Source organism: Sinocyclocheilus grahami, unplaced genomic scaffold (genome assembly GCF_001515645.1).
Source record: "Sinocyclocheilus grahami isolate Dianchi unplaced genomic scaffold, SAMN03320097.WGS_v1.1 scaffold210.1, whole genome shotgun sequence".
In the NCBI taxonomy this organism is placed as follows: domain Eukaryota; kingdom Metazoa; phylum Chordata; class Actinopteri; order Cypriniformes; family Cyprinidae; genus Sinocyclocheilus; species Sinocyclocheilus grahami.
In genome coordinates, this window is record NW_015505389.1 from 232,456 (window position 1) to 245,355 (window position 12,900).

At 34.8% G+C, this 12,900-nt stretch overlaps 1 protein-coding gene across 1 annotated transcript in view; it reads right to left on the reverse strand.

Annotated features, from left to right (window-relative positions):
* phactr4a (phosphatase and actin regulator 4a) overlaps positions 1-12,900 on the reverse strand; it is a 65,739-nt gene that overhangs the window by 34,997 nt on the left and 17,842 nt on the right. The window contains exon 2 of the mRNA XM_016286483.1: positions 11,741-11,788. Within this exon, the coding sequence (XP_016141969.1) occupies positions 11,741-11,753 (13 nt within the window). The 5' untranslated portion in view covers positions 11,754-11,788. The remainder of the gene's footprint in view (positions 1-11,740; positions 11,789-12,900) is intronic.

Below are 12,900 nucleotides of genomic sequence, written 5' to 3' on the forward strand. Positions count from 1 at the left end.
AAATAAATGCAGGCTTGGTGAGCAGAAGAGAATTCTTTAAAAAACATAAAAGTTTTTGAACAGTAAGATGTTTAGACAGGTATGTTAGCCTATAGTTTGAAGTAAAAAAATATTATTATTAATATTAATAAGGAGAGCCTGAGATTTATTTGACAGTGATTTCAAATTTCTTGTTTGTATGAAGGTTGAATACCAATAAAAGTTGAACATGTATTTAGGGATGCACGATATATCGGCCACCATATCGGTATCGGCCGATAAATGCTCATTTTTTCTGTTATTGGTATCGGCCTGATAAGAAAATATGGCCGATATCTTAAAGCCGATAAATAATGCATTATTTCCTTCAGAGACACTTCAGATGCGCGCTGTTCGTTTGCAGCCTTTTGTGCAATTGTACGTTGTAATATTGTGTTTATTTGATGTATATCTGATTTATCTCATATAGAATGCGTTTGGTTAAGTTAAAAGAGCGCTTCAGTTTACCGGTGATCGTCTTTAGCTCAGCGCACGCAGCTCAAACAGCAGTGCACAACATTAATAACTATGATTGGGAATGTTGTGTATATAACATTCTAATGAGAACATTATTATAATAAAACGTTGTGCATTCTTTGGGTTTAGTTGCTGTGTTTCAGCGCGTTGTTATGGGAAGAGCGCATCCACAACAGGATCACACATTCTGACTATAGCATGCAATAACTGCGTCATTTTGTACATATATAAGTTGTAATATTATGTTTATGTTGTATTAATATTAATCTCAGGATGCATTTCCTTGAGTTAAATAAGCTGCCAGCAAAACGCTTCAGTTTACCGTGTTCATTCAGCTCTTCAGCTTCAGCTTGAGCTGCAGCTCAATGGCTGCTATTTAAAACAGTGGTATTAATTTGTTACTTTTTCAAAATCATTGATATATTATTAATAACAACAACCACTTGTATTTTTCTCTTATTATTTTCATCAACAATATGGTTTAGTAATTAAAATCATTTAATTATTGTCCGTGCAGAGGCTATTCCGTTTTATTGATCTATGGCGCATTCATTTTGATTCTTTACACGTGTAATGATGTCCAGTGACTTGTTTGCATTATTTATGCATTATTTTATTTATTTGTAAGACTTTTTTATGACTAAATTTGGTAATGGGAGAGTAAAATTATTTTTTAAACGTACACCGTTCAAACTAGGCTGCTTATGTTGAAGTGTTTGGGATGTGACTTTTAATGATGAGACCTTTTTTGTAATCAGGCTCTCAAAAAGTATATAACAATTTGGATATAGATTTATCGGCCAACATATCGGTTATCGGCTTTCAAAAATAAAGAATAATCGGTTATCGGTATTGGCCAAAATTTTCATATCGGTGCATCCCTACATGTATTTATATGCGCCATTTTTTTCCCTAAAATATTATGTAGTTTTATAGGAGTAGGTTTCATAGAGTTGGCAAATTAATTTTTCATAAGTTTGTAGGTACAGACATCTGTTGTGGCCGTTCTTGGCCGTTTTTATGAGGCTTTTTTTATAATGTTCATATCGATATCGGAATTATATCGTATCGACCGAAATTAAGAAATATATCGTGATATAAATTTTGGCCATATCGCCCAGCCCTAATTGTTATTATTATTTTTCATGATATTATAAAATAATTGTTTTCTTGTGCTCACAACTTAATTTTTCGATTTTTTTTTAATCCAGTTTCAGCGTTTCAAGGTCTCCTTTCCAAAATGTTACCAGATAGAATAAATGAATTTGATGGTTATTAACATTATTTTTATAATGAGAATTCATTGTACTAATACGTTTTGAATATTTTTATTTGTTCATTTAACATTATTAACATTAACATTTAAATGGTATGTCAATGGAGCTGTCAACACTGTAAGCGCATGAGGCATATATTATAAAATAGCTTCATAATATTTATGCATTTTATTTTTCATGTTTTTCAAAAGTGCAACGCTAATAGGCACAGACCTTAAATAGTGCTGCTGTCGGATAACGGGTCAGCTGACCAGATCACGAGAAGACAACTCGTTATGCTGTGATCATGAGAAAAAATTTATAATAATAACTATTTTGCTATGTTGAGTTCATGAGAAAAAAAAGCTTGGCCTCTAGGGCTCCCATAACTGTTTTATCACAAACTTCTTTTTGGGAAATGTAGTGCTTGAAAGGTGTTTATGCTATCTTAGAAATAAATGCCACTCGTTTTGTTATTTGTCATTAATGCAGTGACATTGAGACATGAGTGTGGCTTAAGTGTCCAGTACTTTTTAACGGTCATGAAAAAAAAATACACTACAGTTCAAAAGTTTGGGGTCACTAAGATCAGCAAGAATGCATTAAATTGATCAAAAGTGGCATTTATAATTAATAATCTTATGAACTTTTTATTCATCAAAGAATCCTGAAATAAAATGTTTCATGGTTTCCACAAAAATATTCAGTAGCACAACTGTTTTCAACATTGATAATAATCAGAAATGTTTCTTGAGCAGCAAATCAGCAAATTATACTGATTTCTGAAAATCATGTGACACTGAAGACTGGAGTAATGATGCTGAAAACACAGCTTTGATCACAGAAATAAATTACATTTGAACAGATATTCACAATATTTTTGTTTTTATTGTATCGGCCAAATTTTCTTATCAGGCCGATACCGATAACAGAAAAAATGAGCATTTATCGGCCGATACCGATATGGTGGCCGATATATCGTGCATCCCTAATATTAATCAAATAATAACTTTCCAAAACATTTGGTCGTAAAAATGGTTGGTTCTAAAACATAAAAATGGTCGAGAATGTGTACATAGAGAGAGAGAGAGAGAGAGAGAGAGAGAGAGAGAGAGAAAAGAGATAAATCAAAAATAACTATGTCAAGCAGTTACATTAAATCCCTCTTGGAGAAGGGAGTTCTCCACAGGACATGATCTGAATGTGTGGGAGTCTGGGATCAGAGAGATGAAGCACTAAGATGGAGGAGGAGAGTAAAGCAAAGCTGGCTGCGTTTAGTGCCAGTCAGAGCCAGGTTTTGCAGTGAAACACTCACACGCACGCACGCACGCACACACACGCGCACACAAACACACAGACACACACACACACACGCACAAACACACACGCACAAACACACACGCACACAGACAGACGCACACAGACGCACACACACACAAACGCACAGACACACACAGACACTCACACACAGACACTCACACAGAGACACACACAGAGACACTCACACAGAGACACACACAGAGACACACACAGAGACACACACAGAGACACACACACAGACACACACACAGACACACACACACACAGACAGACACACACACACACACAAACACACACAGACACGCAGACACACACAGAGACACACACACACACACACACAGACAGACACACACACAAATACACACACACACAGCACCAGCGCAGTGCTCGGATAAACTAATTTAAGCTGTCAGCAGACAAAATCCAGACAAGGGCTGAATGAAGCAAGATAGATAAAACAGGTTCATTAAATAGGACACAAAAACTTAACGTTACATGATAAATGCTCTTAGTGTATATAAACAACTAGTTTAAGTGTCAATTAAAAGATTTTCCAAGTATCCCAATAATGATGACAGAAATAAGAAAACCTCTACTGGTCTGAAGTTCAGATAAACAGAGCAGACAGTTTTATTCTGCCAGCGGAGCGTGTTAACAGCACTGCCCTTTAAAACACTCGAGACAGCGTCCAACTGCTCAACTTTCCCACAATCAGTTTAAACTGAGAAAGGGGAGAAACTTGCTTAGAGAAAATAAGATGCAGCAATTCTGCATCTCTTTAGTAATATCACACACACAAATGCTAGAGCAATTAAGGTTGGGAATCTCACTATTGAGCGCTATAAACAATATATAAACAAACTATACCATGATTGCATGACTTCAACAAAACCAAAAGCTTCAGACAAACAGATTCCCTGAAAAATAGCCACTATGCCGTTTTTGTGGTACTGTGGATAATTCTGACTGCATTATAATGTATTTTTAATTCATGTCATAATACATCTTATTGTGTAATGTATAATGTATTCGCATTCCTATAATGCATGTCTGAATGACTGCATACTGTGTATCAAAAAATAATAAATGAATGAATAAAATAAATTGATTTAGCATGCTTGCCTCAAAGGCCTTTCCTCTTACAGCGTGAGCTGATCTAGTTAGCGATCATAGCTGTGTCAATTTCCTGTCTCGCATCCTTTTTGGTGCACAACGTCAATACGTTTTTGTGTTTTCCTTTATCTTTAGTGTGTTATGTAGCTGTTTGTGCATGTATAGGATCTGCAAAGTTACAAAGCTCAGTGTCCCACAGAAGGAATTTTTTTTTCTGCAGCAAAAGCCAAATAACTTACACCAGCGCCATCTGAAGGACACAGTGTCTTACTGAAATTTAATTCAATTCATGCAAATACAAAACAATTCATACAAACAATAAAATCATTAAACCCAAAGCACAAATCTATCCTGAAACTCCGCTGTGATACTCAGATTCTGTGATTAAGTGAATGTGCAATGTTAAGAATAACTGAATAGTCCCAAGCAAAATATAAAAACACAAAACAAAATGTACTTTTTTTTGTATCTCCACCTAAAACAACTATATTCAGTACCGCTGCTCCCTATACGCAGAGTACACAGTGTGTGTAGGGCAACAACTCCCAGGAGGGCACCATCCCAGTTGCTCAACAACAACAAAAAAACATTTGTTCTATATTAATATTAACATATACATAAATAAAAATCTAAACATTAACATATATATATATATGTGCATCTGACTTAATATTCTAGTTTTCATGTCTTAAAATATATTATATAAAAACAATGAGGCAACAATGATTGGTTAATTAATAATAATCATATGGTTTCATTGAATAACACTGTTAAAATGCATAATGTAATACAAAATAAACAATTTGCACTATTACAAATGCCTGCAAAGGGCACCAAAGGCCTGATAGTTGCTGTTGTTACACTTACAGGACGATCAAATCCTTGTTTAATATTGACCAAACATTTAATTCAAATATCCACTTAATTTTTAATTTTTGGCCACCTTTTTGCGATACAAATGCGAACGTTACAGCCTCTTTAATTTCTTCAACGTGGACAGGACATCACAGCCCTTACCAAAATTAACCATGGTTTTATCGTAGTAAAACTGCTTCATTTTATTTTGTGTGATTTCTGAACGCTTGAGACTATAAATCAATCAGACAATGGTATTAATACAATCATATGTAAAATGCCATATGTAACTGTCTAGAGCTACAATTGTAATTTATAAATAATACAATTTAATTATTTACTTTTATATTTTATTAAAGTTCTATTTTGACCCCTTATAGTTGTTGTTTTTTTTTTTAAGGAGGGGGCACAACAATACTATTCTGCTTAGGGCACCCATTTGGCCAACAGCGGCCCTGAATATATTGCAATACATAACATGATTTAGTTTACACTGACTCGGAGACACTGCAACAGAGTTGCTCATGTCCACCTCACTCTGAACAGCTTTGGCTAGTTGTTCTTTTGATACACCCATATGAGGCTTTAGATGCATTCAGTTCATTGCGCTGCTCGATACCACTTTTTCCAGTACTCGCCCGATACCGATACTTTTATTTTAGGTACTTGCCGATACCGAGTACCGATACCGATATTTTTATTGCATTTGTAAATTTTTTAAATATTGGGTACAGATTACAAACCAAAAGAGTATATAATGTTAGTTGGTTAACTTCATTTATCAAATAGATACAGTCAAACCAAAATTTATTCAGACTCCTTCAACATTTCTCACATTATCAGAGTGCGGACTCATGGACATTAGCAGGGCTCTACGCTTACTTTTCTTTTTAGGAGCGCTTGCTTTAATTTAGTTTTGCTTTAATTACTAAAAATTTAGTTGCACGGTCAAAAATTTAGGAGCACTAATTCTGATAAAAAATTTACCTTCCCATTACGAGAACTTCATTTATCAAATAGATACAGTCAAACCAAAATTTATTCACTCCTTCAACATTTCTCACATTATTTTGTGAGAAATGAGTGCGGACTCATGGACATTAGCAGGGCTCTACGCTTACTTTTCTTTTTAGGAGCGCTTGCTTTAATTTAGTTTTGCTTTAATTACTAAAAATTTAGTTGCACGGTCAAAAATTTAGGAGCAAAAATTCTGATAAAAAATTTACCTTCCCATTACGAGGTGATATTTGACCCATTAAAGTGATTTACAAGGACTTTTGTTTTTACCTTTGTAATGGCATTTTTCTAACTTTATTAAAAGTATGTCATCTTTTATGTCAAATTAAAATATATATTTTTATAAGCTTTTTAACATTTCTAATTAAAACAACAGAATAAAAACAAGTAGAATAAGAAGTATAATAAGAATAAGTTACCAATCAAATGAAATCAGTATTTAAGAAATACATTTGTGCTACAGAGTTGGCACAGAAGAACACACAAGTGGCTTGTAGGTGTATTTTCAGACGTTTAATGAGGCTCAGAGGTCGCATTAATGCAATTAAATTCATAAACTCATGTTGAGGTTAATGTTTTAAATATAAAATTTTGAATATAGAAATATTAAATGATTTAAATAACAGAAAAAATACTTAAAAAATGTAAATAAAACTGCCAGCAGGTGGCGGCAAGTCACTGATTTTATCACTGAATCATTCATTCAATTGTTTCATTCAAACGGCTGATTCATTCAGGAACGAAGTACGTGACTGTCTTTATGAATGGGTAATTGAATCATTGACTCACTAGATTAGTTTAAAAACGCAGTTCATTCATAAACGAATCGCCGCTGTATTTGAATGGAGATGCGCAGCGGCTCAGCTGTTCTTTGTTTTAAACTAATTTCGTTGACGAAATAGAGCAAAATAAGGCAATTGTGCTGTTGTCAGACAATACAAGTCACTTAATATTAACTTCTTGTTTAATGAACTGTTGTATTAAATCAATATCACATTTGCAAACTCCCTTAATAATCATTAAAAGCTGTCACTCATCTTAGTTTATCCCGATCTCACAAAACTCCACTATAATCGACGAAGCTCTCTACACTGCACAATGAATCTCTTATTTACACCCAGTCAACACTTTGTTATAATGAGAGGATATGTCTGTGATACATTACTCAATACTGCAGAAACACGCAAGAACCTTTGAAGCTCCCTCAGCGCAAACACAAACTTTACACCCAGTCATTTGTTTGTTATAATGAGAGGATATGTCTGTGATACATTACTCAATGCTGCAGAAACACGCAAGAACCTTTGAAGCTCCCTCAGCGCAAACACAAACATGCTGATCGGGTCAGTCGCACAGGTGCTCCTAAATATTATTTCATAGTCGCACGCAGTAGCAAATGCGACTGAAATGGTCGCACTGTAGAGCCCTGATTAGCATAATTGTTATAATGACATGTAACCAGTGAAAGAGCTGAAGCTAGAAGAACTGTTCAAAATCATCATTAGCAAAGTGTATACATCATGGTGTCTTGCAGGAAGTAAACTAACTTTTTACAGAGTTGCCACACTTTTTGACCAATTAATTTCCATGTCCTTTCAAGTCAACTGTGATTACTAAATGAAGACTTTTAATAATCATTTTGATTCAGATCAATTCTAATGAGTCATTCAGACTGATTTGTGAACCCATATGACTGACTATTATTGCAATTTAAAATAATGGTTTTCTATTTTAATATACTTTAAAATATAATTTATTTCTGAGATCAAAGCTGTATTTTCAGCATCATTCCTCCAGTCTTCAGTGTCACATGATCTTCAGAAATCAGTATAATATGCTGATTTATTACAGTTTTGCTGCTTAATATTTTTTTGGGAACCCGTGATACTTTTACTGTGATAAAGTTAAAAGCGTTTATTCATATATATATATATATATATATATATACACTACCGCTCAAAATTTTGGGATCAGTAAGACTTGTAATGCTTTTTTAAAATAAGTCTCATCAGCTCATCAAGGCTGTATTTATTTGATCAAAAATACAGAAGAAAAAAACAGAAATCGTAAAAAATGTTATTACAATATAAAATAATGGTTTCTATTTTAATACACTTTAAAATATTATTTATTTCTGTGATGCAAAGGTGTATTTTCAGCATCATTACTCCAGTCAGTGTCACATGATCCTTCAGAAATCATTCTAATATGCTGATTTATTATCAGTGCTGGAAACTGTTCTGCTGCTTAATATTTTTTTGGAACCTGTGATACTTTTTTCAGGATTATTTGATGAATAAAAAGTTAAAAAGAAGAGTATTTATTTAAAATATAAATATTTTCTAACAATGTACACTACCGTTCAAAAGTTTGGGGTCAGTACATTTTTATTCTTTCTTTTTTTTAAAGAAATTAAAACTTTTATTCAGCAAGGATGTGTTAAGTTGATCAGAAGTGATAGCAAAGATTTATATTTTGAAAAAATGCTGTTCTTTTTAACTTTTTTATTCATCAAACAATCCTGAAAAAGTATTGCGGTTTCCAAAAAAATATTTGGCAGCACAACTGTTGTCAACATTGATAATTCTAATAATAATTCAGCATATTAGAATGATTTCTGAAGGATCATGTGACACTTTATACTGGAGTAATGATGCTGATGGAAATTCAGCTTTGCATCAGAGAAATAAATTATACATTAAAGTATATTAAAATAGAAACCATTATTTTATATTGTAATAACATTTTGCAAGATTACTGTTTTTTTTTCTGTAATTTTGATCAAATAAATGCAGCCTTGATGAGCAGAAGAGACTTCTTACTGATCCCAAACTTTTGAAACTTATATATATATATATATATAAAAAAGTTGAAGCAGCAATTCACTCAAAAATCAGATCTCATGACATGCAAGCAAAGCCGCTCGGGCAGACATTCTTCAGATTCTGGTAGCCCAAAATGAATATAACTGTAACTGGCCCCCAAAAAAAAGACATCGGCTGAACCTCACTGCGGACAAATCAGCATGATCAAAAAATTTCAGTGAATTTATTTTCTCTTCAAATAACAACTCAAGAGAGTAGGGGTGCGACGGATCTCAAAACTCACAGCTCGGATCCGAGTCACAGATCAGATCATTTTTCTGATAAAAAAAAAAAAATTGGTTCTTCATTATTTATAGAAAATTTCAAGGATGCACCGATACCACTTTTTCCAGTCCTCGCCCGATACCGATACTTTTATTTTAGGTACTTGCCGATACCGAGTACCAATATTTTTATTGCATTTGTAAATATGCTTTTGTAGACACAACATCGTCTATCTGGATCCCTGTTCTTTCCCTATCTGCTGTCCTGATCTCTCTCTCTCTGACCCAACACTGAGGACAAGAGTCACTGGAAGAAATCAGGCTAATACAGGTAAGTAAATCCTATCAAGGAAATCTCTTGGACTATTTCCAGCAGAAACTCCTGTAAGTACTTCCTGGTATAATCCCTGAATATAACTTTCATCACTAACAAATAGTATCAACAAATACAATGGTATTTAATGCTTTTCGAATAAAATGGGACATAATTTTAAATTATGCTGTGGAAAATGAATTTAAGTACAAATATATATTTATATAAATAAAAAGAGCATAAATTAGTAATTATGAAATAATTAACAAAATTCTGTTTACAAAGGTTTTAGATTAAGCATGTCACACCGGAGAAAATACTCTATGGACGACTCATATAACACGGGTGTACCAAACTAGTAGAAATCCTTTGGAACATTATAAATGTGTTTACTGTCACTTTTGATCAACTGAATGTATCCTTGCTCAAGAAAAGTATTGATCTTATTAACAAGAAACGTTTAAACAGTAGTGGAAATGTTGAATTATGATGTGGTAATATGAAGTATAATCCCATACCATCACTGAAGGATGATACTCATACAGCACAGATCTTCATCACATGGGAACAGATCTGCTGTTGAATGTTCTCTAAACTCAAGACGATGCAATCAGTGGACAGATTTATTGGTATAGACAACGGATTTCTTTGTATGAATAAATAGTTCTTAGAGTACACAGGCATTTATGGGGAGCAGTTTTACATGCTCATATGTGCTGTTGCCTATACACATAACCCAAAATCCGAAGGAAAAAACAGTCAGTACCAACAAACCCTAAAGGAGGCTTTGATTTTTAAACATCCCTCATTGTATCCAGAGAAAAGCACTTGACCTTCAATGGTAGACAACAGATATTTACCCTAGTGCTCAGCCGGCAGACACTGAAGAGCAGTAAACTAACGTTTTCTACCTGATGAGGCAGTCTCCTCTTCTACAGTTGCTCTCTTCGTCCATAAAGGTGAAATCCCCCACATAAAAGCGAAGGTACACCGTGGCAAATGAAAGCACTGAGTTTCACCTGTGGGTGTGTCGACTTGGCAAAGCGTGATCAGATATCTCACTCGAGATCCAACACACCTATGCTCCACATGGTCAACCTCCTTTATGAGGATAACGTTCCTTATGAGCTCAGTAGGCGCGTTTCCATTACCGTTCAAATTGCGCAAATTGAAATTGCGAATTGAAAATGCGCCTAATGGAAACGCGTCAATTTCGCAAAAACACCCATATAATCGCAAAAAAGTTTTTACGCTCGCATGAGGTGGTTTTTCAGGCAATTCGAAAAAGGATTAATTCGCAAACCTGCAATGGAAACGGCTTTTTCGCATTTACAGGTCGCATGGCATATGTAAAAAGTCATATGATCATTCTTCAGCGTACGATAACCTCCAAGAAACACTTCATAAGTGGCCACGCTCCAGTATAAGGGGCTTTCCCTACTATTAATACTTGGACAATTTACACTGCACACGTCTGCGGCTCTGATACGGTCACTGAAGCTGATTGCGGCCACTCAATGCTTGTGTTTATGTTTTTATACAGGCTATGGTTCATTCCAGCCGTGCCACGCACGTTTCTGAAGTGGCTCTCTTTGCTGCTTCTGTAAAGATACACGCATAAACCTCCTTTGAATAAATATAGCCAAAATCCATCAAAATCCCACCAAAATCCGTTGCCATGACTTATCGCGAGAGGCAAAAGGTTACGTTTTAGCCGCATGACATTGGTTAATGGAAACGCCGTCATTTCGCAATACTTTTTTATCGACATTCAGAAAATATCACCAAAGTTTTGCACAAATCTGTAATGGAAACGCACCTAGTGACATTATAAAACAAACTTAACAGAGGATCACTACCAATCCCAGGAATAAAACCAAACATTGGACTGAAACAAATAGTCTAATTGCTAACTAACTTGCAAACTGCTACTCTCTTAAAAAAAATGCAGGGTTGTTTCAACCCAACTTTGGGTCAAATATGGACTAACCCAACTTTTGGGTTCAAAATTTAAAGTAAAAATTTAACACAACAGCTGGGTGAGTCCATATTTGACCCAAAGTTGGGTTGAAACAACCCAGCATTTTTTAGAGATTAATAATCAATAATGAAAATGAGCAAAAACTAATTTGGTTAAAGATTAGTGAAGTCTTTGAGTCTTGGTCAAGACTTGGAGTATCCAATTAATCTGAACCAGTTCCATCCGCATGAACCCTGAATGATGACCACTGTGACCAATCACAGATATCGCTTTAGCCTTTTTGACATAATCCACCCGCTTACCTCGGTTTTCCATTCCTGCGTCTAGATCACAGCAGCAGGTAGAGGTTCCTGAGGAAATAAGAGATGGATTGCTTGATTAGCAACAAACACTATATAATTTCACCAACACAATGGCTGCAATGTATTTTAAAGGTAGGTTAAGTCTGACAATGAATGACACCACGAGGAGCCATGAATGAAGCCAGTAAAGGGTTAATGGACAGACAGCGCACCATCACAATATAAACTGCAACAACACAGCAGAAGGTATCAGCCTGAAGGGCTTTATTTTAGGTTAATGACCAGAGCACTATATAATCCCACATATTACATGGCTACTTACCAAATAAATAAATGGACATTAAATATTGATTCTACATGTTTTGTTCCAATTGATTATGTGTGGAGTGACACAAGTCATGAAGCAATGTAGGCGTCTTGTGAATGCAGCGATTGACCAATCATGCTTAAGTATGCCATGCAATAACTACAGTCCTTTACCTGGTAAAACCAACAAAACATACCATGCCTTATTAGGGTTGGGCGATATAGCTAAAAAATGTATCAATGATATAATGTTTCATATCGTTCGGTATCGATAATTATTGACATTTTTTATAACCTTTTTTAAAATAAAGAGAAATAGAAAACATTTTTAAATGTAACCACTGTATTTTTAAATTAACCCAATTTATTGAGACAAACAACAAATATATCTAATTTCTAATGTTTTATACACAGTAGGGCTGGACGATATGACGATATTATCGTATATCGACGATGTCTCGTAAGTATCGCGATGTCGATGTCAACAGTCAGGTAGACAGACGATTATCGACATTATCGGAAAAACAATGGCAAATGATAAACCTAGTAAGTTGCAAAAAAAATATTTTACATAGCCCCATAGTCACCATACAGGTCTTTTTGCATGCAAGAATGAAATAATTTAGTAGGAGGGTTGGCAATCGAAAAGGTATTCCAATTTCGGAAATCAGATCAGATGCGTAAGGTCAGGAATCAAATTACATTTCGATTCTGCTTCTCGATTTCTATATGCGCATTTATTGTGATTTCAAAAGATCCAACTGCACGAAGACGAAATAGAACTCACTTCTGCACTCGCGCGCTGTTTTGCGCACGCACGCACACACACACACACACACACACACACACACACA